Genomic DNA, 27128 nt, shown 5'->3' with positions numbered 1-27128 from the left:
TGGCCTACACCAGACTATTTGGTCCCGTAGCCTACTGATGAAATTCTATTCAAATCTCCTAAAATGCAGCCAAAGTGAGTGCAGACAGCATGCTGCTGTGGAACTATGGACGTGGTGGTACCCGGCTGCTAGTGGGCAGATGTTTATATCAAGTAATATTGCACAGATGGGCTCAGGTAAGATGCATAGGAGTAGGGTAGCAGGTGTGTGTAAGTGCTTTCAGCTAGGCGTCTGTTTCGTCTAGGTGACATAAAGCTGTCTTTTAAAATCACCTGCATGTGGCAAAACAAAATTTAATTAAAAGCAGATACTTATGGATTAAGTCCTCCCTTCTCTTTTCCTGACTTTCTTTCAGTATAAGAGGAAGCTTATTTGAACAGCTCCCCTTTTAAAGTTTGCCAAAGAAAGTTCATCGCATACCATACCCCTTCCAGGTAATTCTCTTTGCTGGTGGTTAAGCACCTGCTTAAATACAGAAGTTTTTTCCTTTTATAAGTACAAGGCAAAAAGTGTAGCGTCTGAAAATACTGCTTTGTGATAGTGAAGTTTTAGTGGTTATTACTGTGTGGTTTTAGTTGACTCACTTTGCAACATCCATCCATTCTGTTTATATTTTTGGTCTGCTTAGCAAGCACTGATTGCCATATATTAATTAGTTGCAAGCAAATGGCTTATCTCTGTAGTTTAAGGGGGAGAGGGAAACAAGTCGTCAGAGAAATGTAAGATGACTGTGCTATGGTTGGAAAATACGTGGTAGGCAAAAGGGGATGACTTTTGCTTGGTGGTGGTGATGGTTTCTTGAAAGGATGGTGGGTTTAAGGGCTGTAAGTCACAGTTTATCTTACGGATGTTAAATCCGTGTCCCTAGTTCTAAAGTTAGCCGTTAGTCTGTTGTTTAGCAACCTCATTTATCAAAACAGAGTGTAGGAGGCATGCTGCTAGGAATTGAGAGCCAGCAGATGCTGAAGTTTTCAGACACAGAATAGATGGAATAGCAGGGCTTGTTTTCAGAAGGAAGTCCAGAAATTAGGCAATTACTCTGGGCTCTGAGCCCAGCTAAACAATCTGTGATAGGAAAAGCTATGTTTGGATTTGGTTATCAGTGTGTAAAGGACATAAGTTACAGCTTTAGGCTGGGAAATGCACCATAACGCGAAACGAAGCTGCAAGTACTGTGCTTGACTTTCTGAAGCATCTTAGTGAGAATGCAGGGGAAAAAAATCATTTCACCAAGCAACGTTCACCTTATTTTTGTGATGCATGTGCATTAGTAGAAGCGTGCCATATATGCTACTAGAATGAAGATTTTTTGGAAAGCCAATTACGCAGGGTAATTATGAGCTTTTTAAAAAAAGTTAAATTATTATTAATAATTATTATTATTCCTTATTCCTACAAACCAGCAAGTATGCAGAACCCCTTTCATTTTTCTGTAGGAAATGTGCACATAAAGATTCAATTCCTGTTCTAACATACTCGGAGTAAGTACAGTAATGTCGGGAAGTTTATGACAGAGAATAGTTTTAAGGAGAAATAGAATTGTTGTGAAGATTATAGCATTTTCTTCAGCTTTTTTAGTGAACTTAAAAACATTTTATTAACATGCACATTATACTGTACGCTGAGAAAGGAATGGCTTTCAGTTCTGTTTCTCTATTCCTTTCCTTCTTCCCTCATCTGTTCTTGGGTAGGCAAAAGGTAGATGAGTTGCTCCAAAATAGCCTTCTCATTTCTCATGAGTTGGGAAATTCTTCTGACCACAAAACATCATCCATCTAGCCAGAGTTACTAAACCAATTGATTTTGAAGGTTGTCATTGCACAAATCTTTGGGTTTGAGCCATGGGGAAAAATGGGAAATCATACAGACTTGACTATATATCTTAATTCCACAAGGCAACTGAGAGAGATTTGAAAACAGCTATTTTAGTAAGTCACTCTTTTACTAGTCCTTAACTTGGAACATCCTTGGGTAGTGGGAAGGACATTTTAATGTTTCAGGGATTAGTATGCTATCTTGAATTTTATGGATCACGTTGTTTTGGGAATTTTTTACATTCAGGTGGTTTGGCTTGGGTTTTTTTATTTTTTTGGAAGGGTAGTATACATGCTGTAAACTTAAACTGAAACTTGAAACAAGCAGAAATATTTCAGAAGGAACTTTTCTATTAAATTGTAGTGCTGAATCATTGTTAAGCTTCTCTTAAAACACAAGACTCTCTTCACTCCTGTCAGTATGGTACTTTTTATAAATACTTGGCATTCATAAGGTACTTGATCACTTGAACATGCATAAACATATGTTTAATTAATCCTTTCAGTTCCTCTTTGAGGAAGTTAGGTATTACTTCTTTTTAGCAGTAGAGAAAAATGACACAGTAAATTCAAGTGTGTTGATCAAAGGCATGCAATTATTTGCAGACTATTACTGTTCCTTCTAGTACAAAAAATACTGAACTTAATTTTGAAGAATATAAAACTGGTTCTTTATTCAGGCTTGGGAATATAAACTTATTCTGTAGACCTTCTTGACTCTTTGCCTCCCAGAATTTATGTGGGGCCTCCTCTTATTGCTGTTTGTAATCTGGGCAAAGCTCACTTGGGAGGGACTGTGGACTACAAGATGCTGAGCCAGGACTTCTTGACATTGTAAGCTTGTCTTCATGTAAAGCACAGTGTCTGCCATTTAAACTAAGAGACCTAAGTCAGAAACAAAAGAGGCAATGTCTAACAGGCACACATAATATTTCTAAAGCAAATACAATAAGGAATGTTGTGTCATAATTTCATGTTACGATCTTATTAGCCTTATACATAAGGGATCCTCTGTGGCTTTTAGAATAAGTACCTGTTGAAATAAGTACCTGTCTTTTTAATTAGATTGCTGTGTGATATTGATAGCATTTTAATGGCTAGGAGATTATTTTTAAATTTGCATTCTGAGTGTGGAGCAGCTAGTTAATTAATCTCCGATAAATAGTGACAGAATTATTCTGTTTGTGTTTGTGTATATCCATAGGTCATGAATGCTGATGGAAGTGGGCGAAGAGTTCTGGTGGAGGACAAGCTGCCTCATATCTTTGGATTCACATTGCTGGGAGATTACGTTTACTGGACAGACTGGCAAAGGCGAAGTATTGAACGCGTGCATAAACGCACAGCAGAAAGGGAGATCATCATAGATCAGCTGCCTGATCTAATGGGCCTGAAAGCTACAAACGTCCGCCAGATAATTGGTGAGTGAGACTGCTAATTGGGCAAGTAAACGAAATGGAAAATTTCAACAGTGCTCTTCCGCAGATACCGCTTTATAGCAGGTCAGATTTTTAGAAATGGGCAGAATCCAGTTCTGTTGTGTGGTGCACAGTTTGATGGGATGGGGTAGGTGTTCTATGAGGTGCTTTAGTTCTCTAACTTGAATGAATATGAAGCTGGAAAGCAACCAGGCACCTCCCAGAATGGGTAATTTTCTGCTTCTTCGAGAATTGGAGCAGCTCATAGGTCTGAACAACCCTGGATGCAGTAAGGGGAGAAGAAGGATCATGGGAAATGAGAACCTCTCTTTGTAACAGCCAGCTATTAGATTGGCCCAGCTGTTTATGGAACTGCAGCTGTAGCAGCTTTTCATCTTGTAATCCGAACATGTGCTCCCAGTATGCGAAAGCTAAGAATGAGCCAGTTTTAGTCTGTTCATTGCCTTCCACATTCATACTGCAAAATCATCTTTTAAAAATAATTAGAAGTGCTTTCTGCCCTGTAGTGTTCATGGTGTAAAAAAAAAAAGCAGGATCCAGCTTTAAATTGGCTATCATTGGCTATCTTAACACTGGTAGCAGTGTAACTGTAGCATCACAGAACTCATCACATTCCCTAAACGTCCTGCTGTGTGGTTAGGGCTTGTAGCCTCTTGCTGCCATGTCTGGATTATACCCCAGGAAATGAGTCAAATGTAGTTGAGGTGTATCTTTGGGTTGCTGCTGCCACGTTAACAAGATGCCCTAAGGTACATGTGCTAGTCAGCGTGAGGTTAATGGTTGGACTAAATGATCTTCAAGGTCTTTTCCAACCGAGATGATTCTGTACTTTAAACGCAGCCCCCTTTCCAACTGTTTGGCTAACTGAGTTTGGTAATGCTGGGCCTCTCTTAGTGGGTGGATTTTCAGCACGTGCAGGTACACGAGTTGGTATTGCAAAGAGCTGTTTTACTAGTAGAAGAGACTGTTGAATGGATATGAAAGTAGATCTGCACGTTTTTTCATCCCTAGGAACTCAATCAGGCTATGTAACTGGACCAGTGCACTGTAAAAGGCAGCAGAACATATGCTTGCTTACTTACAAGTGAATCAGGAGCATCAGTAGCTGTTGGAGTCCAGACCCCTTTCCCTAATGCTGGGTTTGTTTCACGAGGCCAGGAAAACACATTCTGGCTTTCCAGCTAAGTCGTGTAACATCTGTCTAAAGGATTACAAAAAACAAACAAAAGTTAATTCATTCAGAGAATAAAAGGTAGCAAAACTATAGGTATTTCTTAAAGGACTCAGTGTTGTTGATGCATGTGAGGACTGGTTTCATCTTCCAACTTCAGTCGGTTTGCAGTGATGGTTTTTGATTTTGTTGCGTGCTTAGGTACAAACCCTTGCGCAGAGGATAACGGCGGCTGCAGCCACCTCTGTCTGTACAGACCACAAGGCCTCCGCTGCGCTTGCCCCATAGGCTTGGAGCTCATCAATGACATGAAGACCTGCATCGTCCCAGAAGCTTTCCTGCTGTTTTCTCGGAGAGCGGATATCAGACGAATCTCTTTAGAAACAAACAACAACAACGTGGCTATTCCACTCACTGGAGTCAAGGAAGCTTCCGCTCTGGATTTTGATGTGACAGACAATCGGATTTACTGGACTGACATTTCACTGAAGGTAGAGGTTGATTCCATATTAAGTTGTTACAAGGTTCTTGAGATACTTAAGAATGGATTGGCAATTGTGATTACAAGATTCAAGGGATAGGTAAAAGAGCTTGTTCTAACTAAAAATGACATACATTTTTCATTATAATAGCAGCATTCTCTCCTATAAATCATCTGTACTGGGTGGCAAGGTTTTGGTGGTGGGGGATACAGAAGTGGCTTCTATGATAAGCTGCTAGAAGCTCCCCCCATGCCCAACAGAGCCAATGCCAGTGGCTCCAAGTCTGACTCGCCACTGGCCAAGGCCAAGCCCATCAGCCATGGTGGTAGCGCTTCTGGGATAATGTATTTAAGAAGGGGAAAAAGTTGCTGCACAACAGCAACTGCAACGAGAGAGGAGTGAGAATATGTGGGAGAAACAACTCTGCAGACACCAAGGGTAGTGCAGAAGGGAGAGGAGGTGCTCCAGGTGCCAGAGCAGAGATTCCCACGCAGCCTGTGGTGAGGCAGCTGTGTCCTGCACCCATGGAGGCACACGGGGGAGCAGAGACCCACCTGCAGCCCGTGGGGGACCCCACGCCGGAGCAGGGAAATGCCCAAAAGAGGCTGTGACCCCCTGGCAGGGGTCCTGTGCCCCCCTGGCAGGACCTGTGGCCCTGTAGAGAGAGGAGCTCACGCTGAAGCAGGTTTGCTGGTAGGATCTGTGACCCCACGGAGGTCCCACGCTAGAGCAGTCTCTGCCTGAGGGACTGCACCCCGTGGGAGGGACCCATGCTGGAGCAGTTTGGGAAGCAGTTCTGTTTCATGTGGCAGAAGTTCGTAGAGAACTGTCTGCTGTGTGAGGGACCCCACGCTGGAGCAGGGGAGGAGTGTGAGGAGTCATCCCCCTGAGGAGGAAGGAGCGGCAGAGACAAGGGGTGATGAACTGACCACAACCCCCGTTCCCCATTCCCCTGAGCTGCTGGGGGGAGGAGGTAGAGAAATTGGGAGTGAAGTTGAACCTGGGAAGAGGGGAGGGGTGGGGGAAAGGTGTTTTAAGATTCAGTTTTATTTCTCATTACCCTCCTCTGCTTTGTTTGGTAATAAATTAAATTAACTTTTCCCAAGTTGGGTCTGGTTTGCCCATGACAGTAACTGGTGAGTGATCTCTCGTTGTGCTCTACCTTGAGGCACGAGCCTTTCGTGATATTTCCTCTCTCCTGTCCAGCTGAGGAGGGGAACGGTAGAGCAGCTTTGGTGGGCACCTGACATCCAACCAGGGTCAACCCACCACATCATTTAAATCTAACGTATACATTTTCACATAAAGGATAAGTTTGCAAAAATTAAGTTTTTGGCAGAAAGCTCAGAAGAGTGCCATGTGGCAGGAGGTTTTGGGGATCATGGATGTTTTGCCAAATATGTTTAATGGGGGGAAGCCTTGTCTTGGGTCAGGAAGTTAAAATGGGTCTTACCTGCTCATTAACTTACATAACTGCTGCATGTGAGACATATTATGAACCACAGGCTTTATAAAACAGGTTTAGGGTCTAGAGTGACAAATCAGAAAAGGTTGAGGGTAGGTGTTTAAATGTGGTGGTTAATGCAGCGACAGAAATCTGTGTATTGTCTGTTAGCAGTAAGTCTAGTTATTCCCTTTGTTTTTCATGGGTTGTAGATGTAGTCAGAATTCTGAGCACCAGAAATTAGTTTTTAATAAAAGAAAGTTTTCTGCAATTGGGTTGAGACCTGAGCCAACAATAACTCATGGACCTTCGCAACTGAAGAATCATAAAACTTAAAAACACAGTTTAAGTGGGTTTGAGAGAGGTGGCTTGGCTGAACTCTTTAGGTATGGTATTCATTTGAGCTGTGTTTGAAATAAAAATAAAGCAAGGATCTGATCAATTTTTTAAGGAGGATACAGATGAAGACTGAGATACAAAGTTCCCTGCTGTGTACTGTCACAAATTGGCGTAATTAGCAGGTAACATCCAAACTGGGAAGTAAACAAAAAATCAGTCTTTGTGTTAACGTCTGATGGGTTACGAGCATGAGGAGCCTCTGCAGAGGGGAATATTAGGGACATAAAAACCAAACCCATGTTTCCCAAAAAGAATTTTGTACCGTCCTACCATTATTCTGTTATTTTCAGACTCATGAGTGGTCGCAGTAAATCAGGGAATTAGGGAATGCCTAAACTCTGATATATTATTACAATATAATTCTGGCTGTATCTGCTATCACGGGCTGATCCATGACGGCAAGAGTTAAGTCTCTTGAATAAAAGCCCGAGAAGAAATTATGCTGAGTAAAATTAAATTAAACCAACCGTCAGTACTGAAGCACTTGCAATACTGAGCTAATCAGTCGTTAGGTTGTTTTCTTCTATTTGCTGTTCTGCCCTGAACTTTTTCATTAGGCTGCTTTAAATTGTGTTCCATGCTATAACATCGGTGCTTTTGTATAGTCCTGGGAGAGCCAAAATATTTCCCCCTCGAAGTTGGCACTGAGTTATTAAGGTCATTTTGGCATGTAGACTGCTTAATTGAAGCAGACTAGTTATCCCATTTATTTCCCCAGTGAAACACTATTGTAATTGACACAGAATACATTCATGGAGAACAGTAAATCATTACTTCTGAATAGCAGCATTGTTCGCCTTGCAAATAAGTAGCATATTGTAAGATCCTCTTTCCTAGGAGATGCCTAAAATCTGAAAGTGTTTAAAATGCAACAAAGCAAACAACCAGCCGAATGACAGACTGGTAAAATTTTTAATTTGCCTGTGTATCTTTGTATCCCTGCAGACCATCAGCAGAGCGTTTATGAATGGCAGCGCACTGGAACACGTCGTGGAGTTTGGCTTGGATTACCCGGAAGGCATGGCTGTAGATTGGCTGGGGAAGAACTTGTACTGGGCTGATACAGGAACAAATCGTATAGAAGTGTCAAAGCTGGATGGACAGCATCGCCAGGTGCTGGTGTGGAAAGATCTCGACAGTCCCCGGGCGCTGGCGTTGGACCCTGCTGAGGGGTAACTTGCTGGTTTAATTTTATGTTTATGAACGGTGAAAAACAACATCATAATGCTTCCTCTAGGGCATGTTAGTTAGGCACTGCCTGTAAATCCTGAGAGAACTGAGCTGGGGAATACAACTTGGTAATTTAGAGTATGAGGGATGGAGGAATGCGCTCTTAATGTCCTGAATAATCATTAAGACTACTACCAAAAAAATCAGAGCAGCTCATTAAAAAGGGATTTATATTTAGTTTTTTAATTAACCACAGAATCAAAGTAGTTTTAGGTTTGTGGAATTCATTAATTAGAAAAGGACTATAACATTGAAAAGAAAATATTTGTCCTTTTAAAAACAGGGATTCTTTTTATCACAAGTTAGGGTCCTATAAAACTATTAAATGATTTATCCTGAGAGTGGGGGAGTGAAGCTTATTGTCTAAGAATAAGGAAGGTGTTTGTTTCTTCAGATAAGGAAGCCTTTTTAGTTGGTATGGACAAGGGAAGCAAGGACAGAGAAAGAGTGGAAACAATTATCCCCAAAACGAAAGCTTTTCTGAGAAGAAACTTCTCAGTTGGATTCAAATGTAATAGCAAAAGTAGGACAATAAGCAGGGGGAAGGAGGAAGGAACAGAGCAAGGCAAAACTGTTTGGCTTCTGAAATAGCTCTTCTACCATGAAGTGCTCATTTGACATTAACTAATTAAAAACATAAACCTGTTTGAGGTTATGCCAACATTGTATTATTCTCATTTTACAAATGAGGGAACTTCATTTTCAAGGTTTATGAAACGATCACCGTTTGCAGTGACGCTGCAAGAGTTAGAGCAATGCAGAGAACTCCGAGCACGCTCTTCCTGCCTCGTTCCAACAAGGTGGTGACAATTGTCACGGTGCTTAGTCCAGCAGAGCTGTGCACTGTCTGCAGTGGGACACCTGGGTGGGGTTCAGCCCCAACATGCCAGGGGATGCCTGGACAAGTACATCAGAGGGCATCCAGGACTAGATTGTTAGCTCCAGTCACTCAGTTGTAAGAAAAGGTTGCTACGTGTGATTCTAGTTTTACACTGGGAATAGACGTTTTTCCAAGGATCATTATCATTCAATGCTTTGTCTTTTCACCACAGACCAGAAGAAAAAAAAAAAAAAAAGAGTCTGAATGAATGCCTGTTTTTCCTTTTGAGCTGTGTCGTCATACTTGATAAGGAAGTTTTCCTGGCATTGCTACTGCAGGGACAATTCTAACACTTAGGTCCATGCTGTGCACAACTTGCAAAAAACTTGAAGAAAAATTTGCAAGTATTCTTGGTGTCTAAAGAATAGCTTCCCCTTGATCAGCAGTTTCTGAAGCAACGTTTCCCACTGTGTGGTTGGTTGAAATTAAAAGCATTTCAGAGGTGTTTGTTACTAGAGGTATTAAAGCAGAAAGGTGTAAACACATTGACTGGCGATGTCTCACTTGGAAAGCAAATACCATTTAAAAATCATTTTGGAAGGAGTGACTAACTAGCCACCAAATGTCAAATATATAGCCCTCTACTGTACAGTGTCTGAAGAAAATGTAAACATGTACAGGTCTGCTTCTGCCAAATGAGGCATAAACTGGCCTGTGAGTATGTAATAGTTTGTACTTTTGCTCCAGTGGAAACGCCAGACAGTTTTGTGTTATTTTGCCCTTGGCTGAAATTTAACATACCGTTACATGGTTGATTGGCTTAGTTGTCTGGAGATGGGCAGTGTCATCTATGAACAAAAGTACCCTGCATACCCACCCTTTTGTATTCCTTCTTTTGATGGACAACTGAATAGCAACAGAAGCTAAGTGCCATGGAAAATACCTTCCTAAATAACCGGCTACAAGTGAAGGTACCCAGCTGCCAACCTTTTGCTTCTTAACCGATGTGTGTGGATTAGTTAAGATTGAAGTGCTTTCATATGGAATTTCCTGGTGAAAATCTAGTCCAAGTGGAAAAATTAAGTTGGAAGCATTCTGAGGAAACTTGACTCACTTCCTTGCTTGTATTTTGAAAGAATATTTAGTGTAATGGGGCTTAATAAATGCTCAAATTTACAGCTCTTGTTTCTTTTTCTCATTCTAAGGATTTGTGTTTTGTTTCTCCCCTTGAGTTTTCTTTTGGATTGAACGTGATTTTTTTTTTTTTTAAATTTTTTTTTAAATTTTTTTTTCGTCCTTTTAATCAGGTTTATGTACTGGACTGAGTGGGGTGGTAAGCCAAAGATTGATAGAGCTGCTATGGATGGCAGCGAGAGGACTACTCTGGTCCCAAACGTGGGACGTGCCAACGGCCTCACTATTGATTACGCTAAAAGACGACTGTACTGGACCGACCTCGATACCAACCTGATAGAATCCTCCAACATGCTCGGTGAGACCCAGAGCCCTGGGCAGTGTCACGGGCACGCTGCTACTGTTTCATGTTTCCCCGTGGCAAGTTATTACTTAAATAATGCAAGGATCCACGTCTTAAGACAAAAATAGATTTTTCCGAACTCACGTGCCTGTAACGTTTGCTTCTGTAATTGATGCATTTAGCGAGGCCTCGATTTTCTTGTAGGTGATATTGTTGCTCACAAAGTTAAAGTTATACAAGCTGTACATGTTTTCAGTTATATGTAGGACAAAGCTGTCAACTTTCAGTGTTCTGGAGAATCTTGTTTTGCTGCTCTGAAGAGCACTGGCAAGTATATAACAAACACTTCATCATCTGTAGGAAGGTAGAGAGCCAAGATAACAACAGCTTATTGGACACTTTTCACAATGTAATTTAATACAATTTGGTTTTTAATTTTTGTTGGTATTGCCAGGGTTCAGGCATTTTTTTCCCCCAGGATCCTGCACACCAAGGAGCTTTTCCCGGCTAGTACTGTTCACGAGGGGGACCCTCTCTCACACTGGGCTCTGTGTGATTGTTTTATAAACTGGTCATTACAGCTAAATGGAGGTGAAATATTTTGTTCTTTCCCTGTCCCAGGGTAGTGTACTGAGGACTCAAGCTCTCTCAGATTTGCACACTATCTTTTCTTAACTTCTCATCACCCAGGGGAGTGGACTGCCTTGTATGCCAAATTATTCAGATTAGCATTATCACCAGCCAATATTTAAGGCTAAAGGAGATAGTCTACTTTAAACAGTACGTTTGCAATAGTGGAACAAAGCTAGAAAAAGATCAAAACAAGAGAATGCATTATAGAAATTATATGTAATATAAAAGCTTTTCTTCAGCTTCTCATGTATTTTGGTGTGCTGTCAAGGCTGGCTCAGCATTCCCCTGTGTACCGTGGAGCTGGACACAGCATTAGAATTTAATTTTCCCTGTGGCTAGTGACAGCAGAGTGCAGGGCTGTGCATCCTTGTCTTCTTCTCTGTGCAAAGAGGGAGTGATATCTTGCTTCATAATCTCCCATTTGTTTTCTGTGACAAGGCAGCAGGACATCCCGTGGTAATGAAGTGGTTGAAATAATGTGGTTGAAATCATTTTCCCCTCCATGCCCTGCTCCTTAAGGTCTCTTAACATTTCCACACTATACACCATTAACTGTTTCCTACCCTGAGTTTGTAACTGCACCTTCCTGTTAAGACATTCCAGAGAGAGGTTAGTTTAACCTTGTGCATTTAATTTTTCTCATAATACGATGTAGAATTTTATTAAGCCCATAACAATTCTCTCTCTGTAAGCAGTGGGCAGAGACCCAGCTGTGGTGCGAGAGGTGGTGAACTGGGAATACAGTGTCAGGATACTGCATCTACTTCAGAGGAATCCTGTTTGTTTCGGAGAGGACGGAAAGGACAGAGTCTTTCTGAGAACCCAGATCATTTTTAAAACTGAGACTTCTTTAGTAAAATACATTTTCTTCTGCGAATTGCGAACAGGATTAGCACATTTCTATTGATAGGCTCTGAGACTTCAGGATGGTCTTTGGAATATTGTATGTTATTTTAGAATTTACTTTTGTAAGAATGCAACTCTAATTATATGTTAACCTTTCTGTGCAGGGGACATGTCCAACAGCATATCGTTTGTCCCCATGTAATTTTGCTTTTTCTTTCCCTTTTTGGAAACAGGCCTTGACCGTGAGATTATAGCTGATGACTTGCCTCACCCATTTGGCTTGACTCAGTATCAGGATTACATTTACTGGACAGACTGGAGCCGGCGTAGCATTGAACGAGCCAACAAGACCAGTGGCCAGAACCGAACTATCATCCAAGGGCATTTGGATTACGTGATGGACATCTTGGTCTTCCATTCCTCCAGGCAGGCGGGCTGGAACGAGTGTGCCTCCAGCAACGGTCACTGCTCTCACCTCTGCTTAGCAGTGCCCGTCGGTGGCTTTGTCTGCGGCTGCCCCGCTCACTATTCCTTGAACTCTGACAACAGGACTTGCAGTGGTAAGCTGTAATGAGTGAAAATAAAACAGAGAAGCAGATGTGTTTAGTAACAGACGCGAGCATTGTACTTGGAGGAAAGAAGAGTTTTATTTTCATGTGAAATGGTGGAGCTTGTTTGCCGATAGGCCAAGTTAAAACTAGTTTTTATTTTAAATGCTGAACGTGTATTTGAAAAAATGTTGGTTTCTTAGCCTCCCTTCCTCCATAGGAAACAGGATATATGTCTGGATAAAGATGCCAATAAAAAAAATGTACTTAAAATATAATTTTCTGATACAAAAAGCCTACTGACTTTTAAGAGAAGATAGGATATTGAAAAAAAAAAAAAAAGAGCAGCTGTTAGTGAGCCCTTTCAGTGACTCAGCTAAATCTGTGTAAAGCTCAAAATGCTGTTGTTTTTTTGTCTGTCAAACTCTCTTCAAGTACTTGCTTGTTTATTTATCCGCTTGTTTATTTCTAATCTGACATAAAGGTTATGTGATAGTTTGGTCTATATTCTGGACTTTGCAAAGCCTTTAGGTGGTCAGGATTTAATTCTATAGTAGCTGTGTCTGCTGGCTGATGAGAGGCTGAGGTGGGCCCCTCTTGTACCCCTAAAAGTGTTTCTTCCTCAGTGAGGAGAGGCTCGACTCCACGGCCTCTCCAGCACTTCAGATTTGTGATCTCAGTGCAGCCCCATTTTTCTTTATTGTCGTGCAGAATATGAACCACAGGGCCCCTCGGGCTGTGTGTAATTAGCTTCTAACCAAATAATTTATCCATCTCAATAACTGGCTGCCAGTGAAGCTCTCATAATTTTGGCAGCCACACTGGATGGCTGATTTCCACTGGTGTCATTCAGATTAGTCAGTGGGTGAAGAGATTCATGGTACAGAGAGACAGATTGTATCTTGTCCGTGTTATGCACGAGCAGAGAGATCCAACTGTTGTTTTAAAGCCAAAATCAGGCCAGCTTGTTCCACGAATGCCACCTCATGGCATTTTTTGAAAATCATGCTCTTTGGAAAACTGCTTTTCCACCCCACCACGTGTCCTCCTTCCCTTTTTTATTGCAAGGGGCACTCGCATGACAACTGGATTCTTGTACTCTTAACACTCTCACACCTTCTTGCAAGTTAGAGGCACAACTGGCACCTCTCTGGTGAACGACTGTGATTTTGTAGGTGGAGGAATTTGACTTTCAGTGGGGAGTAAGTAGCAAAATGATCAAAGGTCGTGTTTTCTTGTGAAAATGCTCTTAGAAACAAAAGGAGAAAAATACAGGAAATGTGTTGTGAGCAGATGGAACCTGCAGTACAGTTCAGGGCTGTTCGTGAGATATTAGGAATCTTCTGCCATGTTCAAACCTGGGAACTTTCCAGCTTCTCATTTGTAGGTAATTGGAGACTTAAACTTCTCTGGATATAATATAATTTTTTTCTTGGCCACTATAATTGGAGCATGAATTGTTTTAACTTTCTCTTGCCTGTCTTACTTGCTTATGTACTTCTGAACATTATTATTAGCCCAAGCCTTGTCTAGAGGCCAGTTCCTCCCCTCTGGATTACCCTGCCCCTGCGTGCGTAGATGGTTTTAATTACGGGAAGGACACACTGCTCTGAGATCTGGTATCTCGTCAGACCTACCACGTGTCGTGAAGTTTGAAGGCAGTTGTTACACAGGAGACATGCTCGTCGCACTCCATTTGCCTGCCAAAAATATAGTTAAAATATGTGACTGTTGGGAGGGAGAATGATGAAAACTGGGAAGGGATTTGTGAAACTGGTAGTGTTTCAGAGGTGTGGGGACTCAGGGGGGGAAATTCTGCTGGTGCTTTTTATAATGAACCATCAATTCAGAGTTGGAAACCAGGTAATATTAGAGAGTGAGAGGGTGTCTTCGGGGTAAAGTGGAAAGAATTTTAGGTGTTTATGATGGCATGTTTACCTGCACTGTTTTATCTTAAGCTTTTTTCCTTTTCCATTACTCTCAACTGGTTGGTAAGAATTCTGATGTTTTCTGGATCTATAATTTCTCTATACACGTTCATATAATCTTCACTTTGCTTTTTTTGTGCTTTCTTCTACTATTTAGAGCTAAGTAGAAGCCATCTTAAATTATTGGAGAAATGCTGGGAGGGGAAATACAGGTTTTCCAGAACACAAGAATACCTTGCAATTAGGCCTGATTGCTATAGGATGTTAGGAATGAGTGTTAGTTACCAAGGAAACTACCCCCCCCCCCCCTTTTATTTTTTTTCCAGCAGCCAGAATAAATGTTCAAAGCATATGCCTAAAATAACAAAGCAAGGTGATGATGTTCTCTGGAAGACTTTTGCTACCTCCCCTTTCCAAGGTGCTTGCCTTACCTGTTTTACAGGCTGGATTGAATGTGTGCAGTGTCCTACTGCTAATCTCTCCAGATTTGTGCTATAGAGAATTGATTGTACAAACTTCAGGGAGGCTGCAAACTCCATTTCTGGCTGCTGGCTCTTGTGCTGTCTTGCACAGCAGTGGCTCCAAGGTAGACCATTATTGAAAAGAAGCCTGTGAAAAGGGAAAATGCTTTAACTACCTCCTCTGTTTCCTGACCCAGTTATGTAATACAGGGATTTCTTTGTAATGATGTATTAAATGTCTTGTGCACTTACTGTAAGATACAGGCGGTAAACTTACAGCTATATCGGGTGAGGAAACTTATTTTCTGATGTTATTTCTAAGAAAAAATCATTTTTCCAGGGAATTTTTGCTGGGCATTTGAAAACCTGAAGCAGAGCATCAGATTTTTTTTTTTTTTTTTTTCTGATTACAGGTTAGCATTTCCAGATGAGCACCTAAAAATAAGAAAGATAAAGAAATTTGAGAAGAGTGACTAGATTTTTCTCCAAAAACACAGCCTTGCACATACCTAAGAGATTTTTCTGTGATTTGGTTGTTGTTTCATTCCAGTGCAGGCAGAAAGAGAGTTTGTGGGAACAGGACTGAACCACTCTAACATCAATCCCTCTTCCCTGGAACTTCTGAATAAGGAACCAGAGCTGGCTTTTGCTCAGATTCCTCTGCAACTAGAAGAATACCTAGCAAAAGTTCAACTTCAGAATAGTAGAAGGGACCTTGAGACCCCTTTAGAAATAAAAATTGACAGTTCTGTGAGAGGCATAGCTGACTGTTCTTTGAGATGATTTTGACAGGAGTCTTCACATTAATTAGTCCTGCGACTTACAAAATTATCTTTGCCTGTCACATCCATGTTCAGACGTTTATAGTAAGAAGAGGTCATTTGAAAGGCTCTCCAGACTGATCAGAGGTTGGGATTTTTGTGGGGTTTTTTTTTTTTTGGCTAAGGAAGAGGGAGAAGGGGAATGAAATAATAGCTACCCTCTGGTTATATATAGTAGCTGTCGTTATTGAACGTACAAATACCCAACATTATTGCTGTGTGTAACCCTTTCACCCTTCTTTTTTTTTTTTTTTTTTAACCCTCCAAGCTCCTACAACCTTTCTGTTGTTCAGTCAGAAGAATGCAATTAATCGCATGGTGATAGATGAGCAGCAGAGTCCAGATATCATACTCCCTATCCACAGTCTCAGGAATGTTCGAGCCATTGATTACGACCCCCTGGATAAGCAGCTGTACTGGATTGATTCTCGGCAGAACATCATCCGGAAGGCACAGGAAGACGGCAGCCAGGTACCCTGCGGGTGATGGAATTACTGAAAGATGAGGAAGGCCTGCCCTACACCCAACAGTGAATGACTGCACATAAATAATTTAGTTACACAGACTTCCTGTAGATTACTAGCTGTCACTTGGCAAAACAAGTGGCATCTGGAGTTTCTGGAGTCCTCAGCCAGTAAGCTGGGAGGTGCAGCAAGAAATAAAACATGGAATACTGAGACCAACTTGAAGATACTGTTGTTGACAGCATGTTATTTGCTCAGGGCTGGTTTTTGGCTGAGGGCTGTTGTAAACCCTTGTTTGAGAGAGGTGAAACATGGAAGGGAAGGTTCTTGGGAGAACCAGAGTGTGTCGGGGAGAAGGAAGAGCTGTAAATTCACAGATCACAGGGGCACTGACTCTGAAATGAAGAGGGTGGGACTTTGTGAGCACACAGCTTTGAAGCCTCCCAGGTTCTGGTGGGGATAGGAAGAGAGCTGATGTCAACCACAGAGGCACTGAGTGAGGAGGTTGGAATAGTGACCCGTAAGAGATGTAGCAGGCTTAGGAGAATGTATTTGGGGAATACAGAAACAGTAGAGTAGGGTAAAAATCAAAAGGTGATACAGGTATAGCGAGGTTAATCATAAGTAGTGACTGCTTGTTCATTTTCACGTTTTAAAATAAAGGTTTTTTTCCTTCCTGATTGTTTGAATGAGAGAGCAGTGGGAGACTTAAGTTAAACAACAGAGGTGCTATATTCAGTTTAATTTTAAGAGTGTGTGGTTTCTGGTGGTGGGTGTGGTGGTAGTTGGATCCTACTGAAATGCCCTTCAGCCTTAACTCTCTTAATTTAGCAATGATTTTAATTTTAGAATATCTAAATAATTTAACACCCAGACCTAGTCAAAGGCACCAGGTTTTTGCCAGCTTCATCAGAATAAACAAATGCAAGACTTGTAGGCACACCCTTCTGTAGAAGTGACAAGCCAAATAAGAAAGTTAGGCAAATTTTCTGGTAAAGTTTAATTTGGGGGTGAGAGGGTGGAGGCGGCTCACCTCAGAAGCATGAAGTTTTCCAAAGAGATTATGTGAAGTTGTGTTTTGTGAGTTACCAGTCCTCTTAGGGTTTTCTGAAAAGTTCGTGAAAGTTATCAGTTAGGTTCACCTTTCACTACAGGGAGACTGTGCAGTTTCTTTTTTAAAAAAATAATTTAAAAAAGAGAAAGGCATGTGAACCGCAGAGGTCTGGACCAGCAGAAGGCAAGAACTTTAGAGCAGAAAGGTGCTAGCTGGAAATGCTTTAAAGTCACGGTCTCACACCAGCTGATGCCCTTTCTGTCTGTTGGCAGAGTTGCCTTTCATTTATTATTCATCCTTATGTTATGTCACCCAAGTGTGATGGCAGTGGTGGTGGAGAACAGCGAGGCAAGAATTTCAAGCTCTGTCTGGCCTCACTTTGCCTCTGTTTTCATCTGTTCAGCTGAAGCTTTGGGAATTAGTCATGATGCGAGTGTTTCTGTGGTAAAGCACTAAACTTTCTGGGTTTGGGTCTGTACAAACAAAACTTAGGGTTGTCAAGAAAACAGAGGAGATGGGGAAGTTGAACCTAAACCTTCAACATAAAGACAGTTTGGACTTGCTGGTCAAACTTGCTAAGTCTTGTGAGCTGCAACCAGCTAATGTGATTGCCATTATGAAAAACCATTGGGACTAAGTTTCTATATCAAATCAAAGGTGTTGGTGGGGCAACTAGACTTGTAGGTTTCCTACTTTATGATAGTGTTTTGGCCTCCTCCTTTTCCTGAGAAGTAGTTTGGTGTAGTGCATCCATAGTAAATAAAATTGCTTATGTTAGATCAGATTAAATGCTCTTCTCTGGGTTGTCTCTTTCCTTTGTAGAGCCTCACTGTTGTGACAAGTCCAGTTCCCAACCAGAACCTAGACATGCAGCCTTATGACCTGAGCATCGACATCTACAGCCGCTACATCTACTGGACTTGTGAAGCTACTAATGTGATCAATGTGACACGCCTGGATGGGAGAGCCATGGGAGTGGTGCTCAAAGGGGATCAAGATAGGCCCAGGGCCATTGTGGTGAATCCAGAGAAAGGGTACGTAGCTGAAATAGTGATGTGGGCAAATTCAGGCTGAAGGTCTTGAGAATCAAATTCTTTTCTTGCTGCTGGTTGTTTTTTCTGTTTGTCAGAATAAAAACATCTTTGGCATTTGTTAAGATGTCTTGGTCGTATCACAAAAATGTGGAAAGATCAAATAAACTTTTTTTTCCCTCTGATCATTCCTATTCCAGATACATGTATTTCACCAACCTTCAGGAAAGGTCTCCTAAAATTGAGAGAGCAGCATTGGATGGAACTGAACGAGAGGTCCTTTTTTTCAGTGGTTTGAGCAAGCCCATAGCACTAGCTATTGACAGCCAGCTAGGCAAGTTGTTCTGGGCTGACTCAGACCTGCGGAGAATTGAAAGCAGTGACCTTTCAGGTAGAGTAGCACTTTAATTCAGTGATTCATTTGTGTGGTGTGGGTGTGGGGGAATGCAGAGAAAGGTGTCGTCTTTTCCTTCCTACTATAAACAGTCTGTACTGTGATTCTAATCGCTCCCTAAATTCCCAGCCAGGGAATGTGCATGATTCATGCAGTGTGCCTTTACAGTCTCATGCCTCTATCTGTGATTTGCATTATTAATTGCTACACATGCTATTTACTTCAGTTTCTCACTGCAAGACCTTTGTGTGGTTTCCCAAAGTCAGTTCACAAATAAATTGCAGCAGTTTTGGAAAGGGGAGTTTTTAAAAGCATTGGTTTTGATGCAGTAATCTGTCAATCAGAGGAAAGTTTCCCGTTAGAAGAATCTTTCCTGCAGAGTTAAAGCAGCAGGTGTGCAGGTCACTTATGTACCTGTCATTTAGGGTGAAATGATGTGAGAAGGATAGAGCAGATCTAACATCTCTCTGTTCTCAAAAGGCAAAAAAACTTCCTCTTCCAGCTACAGAATTCTCTCTGCCTGCTCCCTAAGGTTGGTTATGCTGCTTGTCTGACCTCCTCTATGAGTTGATTCAGCTCACGTAACCACATAAGCAAAACAATAACCTAACAACAATATACAGGAAAAGAGAAATAGAGAACAGTGTTTTGGAAAGCTGAATTGGCTCAGCAAGAGTCCAGCAAGCCACCAGAACTGGAACAAGAGAAGAGGCAAAATCATGCAGTCAGATTGGGTGAGAAAGCCTGAGATGTCTCCATCTGGAGATCCAGCAAGCTGCTGGATCAGCTCAGCTGTCTCATGTGGCTTTGGTAGTAAATTGTTGTGATACAAGTTGGGCTGGATGTTGGTGCTGGGAGTGCCAGGACGTTCTGAGCACGTATGACCCATCTCAGGCCCTGGGGTATATGCCCCCCTTGCACCTGCTGCTAGTGCAGGGCACTGGCAGAATTTCTCCTTTCTCTGTAGTAAGTCCTCCCCCAGTGTGAATAGTGTATGTCCTTGTACTTCAGCTGAGTGTTATTCTACTATCAGAAGCATAAATGGACACGTAAGAAAACAAGGACACACTTTGCAATCTGTGAGCGGGTTTGAAAACTTAACAAGAGCGTGATGGTTTGTAGTAATGTCTTTCACCGGTGACGTGGTACCTTCATTCAAAGCAGCAGTGTGTAATCCCACTGGCACCAGTGCGGTGTTCAGCCTTTTAGTAAACTGCTAGAATAAGCTTTTGTTTTGGAAAACGTTTCAGATTTTCTAGATGATTGGTATCGGGGCTCAGCAAGGTAGTAATTATTTTCAGTGACTGCCGTGGTGTATCACTGGAAGATTCAGGGTTCACTGATGGACTGTGATATCCTGACTGTTTACTGGTTTAAAACGCAGGATGTAAACTGAGTTGAGTTAGTGAATTGTTTTGTTTTTTTTTTTTAAAAAGTGATGTGGTGTACCTCAGTGTGTTCCGGGCTATCCCAGATAGATTCTGTGTGAGTACAGTAATGGGCGGCAGCAGAACATCATACGTGCTTTCTTTCCCTCTCTGTCTGTTATCTGCCAGGAATTAGGACACTAGAGGAGGAGGAAATGGGTCTAAATTCTAATCCATTCTGGTTTCAATGATTCTGCTTCCTCTTTTTTTTTTTTTTTTTTTTTTTAAGATGTGGCTGTTGGATTGCCGATGTTGTATGGTAAAAGCTTGCCATATTTTCGAAGAACCTGAAGAAAAAAATCCTTCCAAAACCTCTCTTGCTTTTTGGTGTTTGCACCACAAGTAGATTGCTATAATCACCACGATAAATTGCTAACTGCTGAGATGCATTCCTGAGCTTAGGAATGCTGATGAATAGGCTCTTTTGACTGGCAGAGTAATTTTTCTGCATGTTAGCTTCTTAAAAACACGCACAGCCTCTTGCTTTGTCGACTCTGTAGATGACAGTACCCATAAAGAGAAGGAGAGCTAGAATGCCTTTTATGTGATGCAATCCCTCTCTTCCTCCCTGTCCTTCAGGCATGCACTTAGGACTTGGTTATGCTGCCCAAATGGGAGATCCTGTTGAAGCTAACCAGATTCTTCACATGATTAACGGGTTGTTTATGAAAAGCTGACTGCAATTAGCTCCCTACCATGGAAACTATTTGGAAATTAGTTCTTCTATTCCAGAATAATTAGTGTGATTTGGAAATGCCTAATGATTCTGGAATTAAGTCATTTTTGGGGGGAAATAGAATGAGCTATGGGTGTGTCATGATTTTTTTGTATTTCTTTTGTTTTTCAGTCTTTTTGTAAAAGGTATTGCTGGAAAGAGAATGGTGATGGGCAGGAGACAAAGCTTCTCTTAATCACATCTCCCTTTCATCTGACACTACCAATAAAGGGGACTAGCACCCTGATGAGCCAGCTTCAGATTTTATTGTTGGTTTATGGAAGGAGGCATTTCAGTGTGTCGGTTTAGTCAGAAATCGTTACTCTTGTTCACAAGTATTAAAAAGAAAGATTAAGACATGAAGGGAGTGAAAATTTTAAGGTTCAGAGCTTTAGGAACATACTGCAAAATGCCATGCTGATTGACATGGGGCATGGCAGAGCAGGGCATGTACAGACTCTGTTTGGGTAGGTCAAGGTCTTAGTTTTAACTATATTCCTTCCTGTCATCTTTGCATTTTCCCCTATTCCCAGCTTAGCCTGTCTTCTCCTCGAGACGCAGGTTGCTGTTTCTTACCTTTTCCCTATACAGTGAGTCATGTTCATGGGGGTTAATAGACGGTTGCACTTAGTTTGGCTTACATCACTTAATCTATTAATTTCTACATTAGTCTGGGTATAGCCTCCTTCAGAATCCATCAACATCTTCTGTTAATCAGGTCCTCGCTGGTGGTGTTCCACAGTGGTGGGTGAAAGCCCAGTCTAGCTGAGAATTAATATTTGAATTTCCATGTTCTGCTTTAGATGTTACCACTTGCTAAATGTTTAGAACATCGCTTAACTTCTGAGAGCTGTATACATCTGGTGAAAAGGAGATAAATATATTTTTCATAGCTGAATTTGTTTGTAAGTCGTCATCACTGACATACTGTCAATTAAATTCCCTACAAGCCAAAAAACATTTTAGCTACTTATCAAAACGAAGGGATAGAACCTGTTCAAATTATACAAACATAAAATATATGTGTCTTTTGTCCCATAACATTATTTTGTGTGGACACGGTACAGACATGGTAGAATTTTTCTCTGATATTCAGGTTTTACAGTATATTTTTATAGGACAGAATAGAAAAACTTCTTGGAAATTGTTTTGTGGATGAACGTAGGCAAAGCTATTGCCCACTCTACTAAAAGCATAGCAGTGAGCTGAAATACCAGGATTTATATGTAAATTTTCAAGCTGTGGCCTGGTTTTAGACTGTGTGATATTGTTTCAGCATTTCAAAATGGAAGCAGATTCCTTATGTTTGTGAGTAATTTTATTCTCAGAATCTGATAAAGCTCACTGAATATTTGAGTGTTAATGACCACATTATGTAAAATAAATGAAGCATGGATTAAACCTCACTTGAGCTCCGCTTTAGAATAACATATTTTTCATCTGTGTACGGGTTACAAAGTCTTCACTGTCTTTGGACAGTCTTTAAGGATATGTTTAAAACAGCTGCGGGCTGTCTGCTGTTTATGTGGAGTGTTAACCATGCAGTGTGGCTGTTGCTCTTGTCTACATTTAATGCCAGGTAATCTAGCATAAAAATCCACAGATAGTCTTCAGAGGTGTAGGGCTAAAGCCTCTTGACTGCTACCGATGATTGCTAAAGGGACTGAGGAAAGTAAGGCTTCACTAGAAAGAAAGGAGCAGTCCCAATTTAGCATGAAAACCTTAGTGAAGATAATGTAGATGAAACAAAAGAATATGAGGAAGTCAGAAGTCAAGTGTTTACCTTAATCTCATAATTCATGTGAAAAAGTACTAACTACCTTGTCTTCACTTGAATTTTATCTTGTGTTAGTTAACTCAAGCTAATAATCCATCATCTTATTCCCTGTTGTATGCCAAGACAAAGCAGTTAATCTCTCAAAAAAAGGATAGAAGAATGAAAAGAATTACCAGTTCCCATCGTATCGATAAAAGACTGAATAGGCTCATGAGAGCTGAGACCCCAATTCCAGATGCTGCTTAAATAAACTAAATGTATTTGAAGCACAAAAACTGTCGTCTTGATGAAAGTAGAAAAAAAATCTGATTATCTGTCTGTGAAGTGCATCAGTCTTGCATCAGAGGACCCAGGAGTTCTTGTGGTTTTAGCTGGTAGTGGGAAAGTACTGGAAAACAGTGGTGTGAGTAGTGTAGAAAATGTTTGTGATAGCTCAGCTAGAATCAGCTGAAATACTGAACCACTCTTTCCCTTCTACAGGTGCGAACCGGATCATTTTGGAAGACTCTAATATCTTGCAGCCCGTGGGACTAACTGTCTTTGAAAACTGGCTGTATTGGATTGACAGGCAACAGCAGATGATTGAAAAGATTGATATGACCGGTCGAGAAGGACGTACAAAGGTCCAAGCTCGTATTGCACAACTCAGTGACATCCATGCTGTGAAAGAGCTCAACGTTCAGGAATACAGTAAGTGCAATCCCTGTCTGCAAGTGCAAACGGTGCCTGTGGGGCTCGAGGCGAGGAGTGGCCGCAGAGAGATGAGCCTGTTTTGCCTTGTCGCTGATCGACATCGGTGCAGATCGAAGGAAGGGGCCAGAAGTTGGTATCATTTTGTGTCTGCACCTCGCCAGGGTGCGATTAAATTTGTTTCCTCCGGGCGGTTGGCAGTGGACTGGAAATCTATCACAAACCCAACATCACGTTGTGTTGGTGATGACAACTTTATTGGTGGTCCCGTAGAGGCACCTGGCATTTGGGTGGCTGTAGGCACAGTGGAAACATCCCATTATCCCTAGTAGACGATGATGGCTGCAACACACTAGTGAGTTGCTCTTAGGTGTTTATTCCGTTGAGACAAGCGCAGCTCTCCGGGCCTTTTACCAGCAGGAAATGTTTCAGTGGGCTGCCTGCCTTGAAGGCAAAATGAACAATTTTTATTGGTGGCCATTCAGATTGAAAGTAAGTGACAGAAGAGCAATGTTGCCTTGCACAAAGGAAGTGTGTATTAAATAACAATTTGTGTTGAACATGGCTGCACTTCTGAAAGTTTTCTGCTTACCAGGATACAGCCTTTCCCTCCGCATGTGTGCTTGAAACGATGGGAGAGAGATGGTTAAAGCAGTGGAGGAAATAAACCTGGTTAATAGGCTGTGGTGCATGCCTTGGAGAAATATGTAGAAAAATGTCTGGGGATGTTTAATTAAAGCATCTGTGCAGACTACTACTAGTTTTATTTGCTATTAATCTCAGTAAATCTGTCAGGAGTTCCGAGAGAAGTATGTTGTCCTTATTAAACATTAAAATGAAGAGACATATTTATCTAGAGCATGTTAATTTGAGTTTCGGAGACAGTATGGAAGCTTCAGAATTCATAAATTAGAAAAGTTTACTTTTTTAATGGTCTTTGATAGAGAAAATGAAGTATGGAATCTTTTTGTATTACTAAGGCTTCTGTTTGTGCTGCAGAACTAATTCCACCCTGCACAAGAAGCAAAATGCTTTGAGTACTGTTTGGTGTTTTAGTAGGCACCGTGGCATGATTCTCACACTGTTTCAGATCACAGACAGCGATCGATGTGCATGATAATTATTGATGTGTGTAAAGGGGAGAAAATGCACACAACAAAATACAACTCTTTCAGAGTTGGTTTTAGTAGTGCTCTCCCCAGGGGGAAGGAAGTAATGAAAGGAGTTCCTGTGCACCAAAAAAATCACTGAATGGTCGAAAAAGAGGTGGGGATTTCTTGTCAGTACCTGTCTTTCTTATTTTTTTTAAATCCCAGGACAGCATCCTTGTTCTCAAGATAATGGTGGCTGCTCACACATTTGCATCGTGAAGGGCGACGGCACCACGCGCTGCTCTTGCCCCGTCCACCTCGTTCTGCTGCAGGATGAGCTGTCCTGCGGAGGTAAGTCCTCCCCGGGCTCCGTGTCACTGAGCTCCTGGCTTCTGGGTTGGGGGAGGAGGGGGGTCTCCATCTTTAGGGGTGGCTTCTGAGCTGAAAGAGTGTGACAGTGCACCAGATGCTGTTACACGCTTTTACACACTTACCTCTTTGCCTCCCTCCCAGCTGAATCTGCAAGTACTGAGGGATTAGTAAGAAAAAGGGGAAAATTCACTAGTTGGCTGTTGAAAAATTCACTTATTAGTCTGCCCCTCGGTGAGTGGGTTCAGTTTTGGGCCCCTCACCCCAAAAAGGCCATTGAATGACTCGAGCGTGGCCAGAGAAGGGCAACGGAGCTGGGGCAGGGTCTGGAGCACAGGTCTGCTGGGGAGCGGCTGGGGGAACTGGGGGGGTTCAGTCTGGAGAAGAGGAGGCTGAGGGGAGACCTCCTGGCCCTCTGCAACTCCCTGCCAGGAGGGGGCAGAGAGGGGGGATGAGTCTCTGGAGCCAAGGCCCCAGCGCCAGGCCCCGAGGGAATGGCCTCAAGCTGCCCAGGGCAGGGTCAGGCTGGCTCTGAGGAAGGATTTCTGTGCAGAAGGGGCTGTTGGGCGTTGGAATGGGCTGCCCAGGGCAGGGGGGAGTCCCCGGGATCCCTGGAGGGGTTGAAGAGTCGGGCTGAGCCAGCGCTGAGGGATCTGGGGGAGTTGGGAACGGTCAGGGGGAGGTTCATGGTTGGACTGGAGGAGCTTCAAGGTCCTTTCCAACCGAGATGATTCTGTGAATAAGGCTTTCTGTTTAGCCTTTCCATTTAAGACCACTGAATGATTTCAACTTGATTTTTTTTTTTTTTAATTATATGATATTTATTACTTTTTTTCTATCACTCTGTATGTTCTCCATTTTCAAATGGTGGTAGAGCCTCGCGTTCTGGCATCATTACACCATGACTGTGCCATTTTATTCTTCTCTGCTGTCCTCCTCAAACTCACCCTGTGCGTGCCTTTCTGAACTGCAGTCCCAGAAGGGCAAGTTGCCTCCTCTGTGGCGATACGGCCACTGTAGCCCACACCCTGATGCCTCCAAGGGTGGGGATGAAATGGGGAAGAGGAGAGGCACTTTGGTGCTTGGATCTCTTTGTGCCACCGTACTGAATGGATTTATTATGCAATCTTCTCGCCATCAAGGCGACGTGTGGTCTCACAATGGAACAAGAGCTAACATAATCCAGATATTTTCTCAGACCAAGTTTAATACCAGGCCAAAAGCAGGGGGGAGAAAAGGGAGGATTAAAAAAAGGGGGAAAAAAAATCCACACTTACTGCATGAGATTAACAGTTACTGTAGTAAATGTTAAATAACAGCTAACAGCTGTGTTGAGATAGCAGGACTTGACTATATGGAGCAGTTTTTTGTTGTTTTAAGAGAATTTTGACTGAGCAGAGCTGTCGAGGGCACATAACTAGACATTGAGTCACAGTGCATCCATCTGCAGCGCATTACGTCCTTCTAACATTTTCTATACAGCGACTGTTGAGCATTAAAAAGAAAGTGAGCCATCGGTTGTGTATACAGTGGTGTTGCAGGAAAGGGGGAGTAGAAAAGCGTGTTGACTTTAAATGACTTTTGAAGACCTGCTAAGAGAAGGGTGTAAGGCTGAAGTAGGAAGGGAAGAAAATAATTGTTTTGAGTGTGCATGTTTCTCTGTTTCTCTTGTTCTTTGTCTAATGAGCCTCCATGGATGTGAGGCTGCCTCAGTCACATGGGGCTCAAGATCTGCACAAATGACTTGCAGAGCGGAGGTGGGAGTTACTTTATGTCATGGCACATTTAGCAGCTGCTCGATAAATCAAACCAGCTGAGATCTTCTTATCCTTACCTGTCCTGATCTACTGTTTGTTCACTTGGATTTTTAATTTTTGTTTGTTTGCTTGATTTTTAAAGAACCACCAACATGCTCCCCTCAGCAGTTCACCTGTTTCACAGGTGAGATTGACTGCATCCCGGTGGCCTGGCGCTGCGATGGTTTTACTGAATGTGAAGATCACAGTGATGAAAAGAACTGCCCGGTGTGCTCAGACACCCAGTTCCAGTGTGAAAGTGGACAGTGCATAGACAGTGCCCTCCGGTGCAACAGTGAAGCAAATTGCCAGGACAACTCAGATGAGAAGAACTGCGAAGGTAGAGAGGATCTTTCAAAGTGTGATGAAAACAGCTGTCGTGGGGACACTGATAAATACCAGAGTTACTCCTGACTAGGATTTGGAGTGATCTGACATTCTGCTAGCTTTTAAACTGGTCTGTAAAATGGGAAATTATTTCACAACTCCATACTTTAGTTTATCCACCTGTGAAATGGAAATAACGCCGATCCCCTGCATGGTGATTTAAGCTCTGTTTGTGAAAAGTACTATTGAATGTGGAATGTTTTTAAGCTATAAGGACCTGGTGACTGGGAGTGAATTACAAAGCGGAGCAAATCCTTGTCATAGTTTTTTATATACCTTGTAGCAAGTAAAGGTCTTGGGATTGTTTATTTTATAGTACCTGAACAAAATGAAGTTAAGCTTTTCTGAGTAAGTAGGAGTAAGAGACAAGATTTCTGAGTAAGCAGGAGTAAGAGACAGACAGGATTTCTGGAGACCTCA

At 42.0% G+C, this 27128-nt stretch overlaps 1 protein-coding gene across 1 annotated transcript in view; it reads left to right on the top strand.

The window, feature by feature from the left end:
• The window catches only part of LRP6 (LDL receptor related protein 6), a 127088-nt gene that overhangs the window by 89488 nt on the left and 10472 nt on the right, over positions 1 to 27128 (top strand). Inside the window, exons 8-18 of the mRNA XM_074901800.1 lie at positions 3019 to 3235; positions 4626 to 4915; positions 7695 to 7921; positions 10107 to 10291; positions 11989 to 12315; positions 15782 to 15984; positions 17854 to 18065; positions 18263 to 18453; positions 22856 to 23065; positions 24382 to 24507; positions 26425 to 26661. Coding sequence (XP_074757901.1) covers positions 3019 to 3235; positions 4626 to 4915; positions 7695 to 7921; positions 10107 to 10291; positions 11989 to 12315; positions 15782 to 15984; positions 17854 to 18065; positions 18263 to 18453; positions 22856 to 23065; positions 24382 to 24507; positions 26425 to 26661 — 2425 coding nt within the window. The remainder of the gene's footprint in view (positions 1 to 3018; positions 3236 to 4625; positions 4916 to 7694; positions 7922 to 10106; positions 10292 to 11988; positions 12316 to 15781; positions 15985 to 17853; positions 18066 to 18262; positions 18454 to 22855; positions 23066 to 24381; positions 24508 to 26424; positions 26662 to 27128) is intronic.

Source organism: Athene noctua, chromosome 3, assembly GCF_965140245.1.
Source record: "Athene noctua chromosome 3, bAthNoc1.hap1.1, whole genome shotgun sequence".
NCBI lineage: Eukaryota > Metazoa > Chordata > Aves > Strigiformes > Strigidae > Athene > Athene noctua.
Note: the sequence above shows the minus strand (reverse complement) of the source record. Positions and strands in the feature narration are given on the sequence as shown.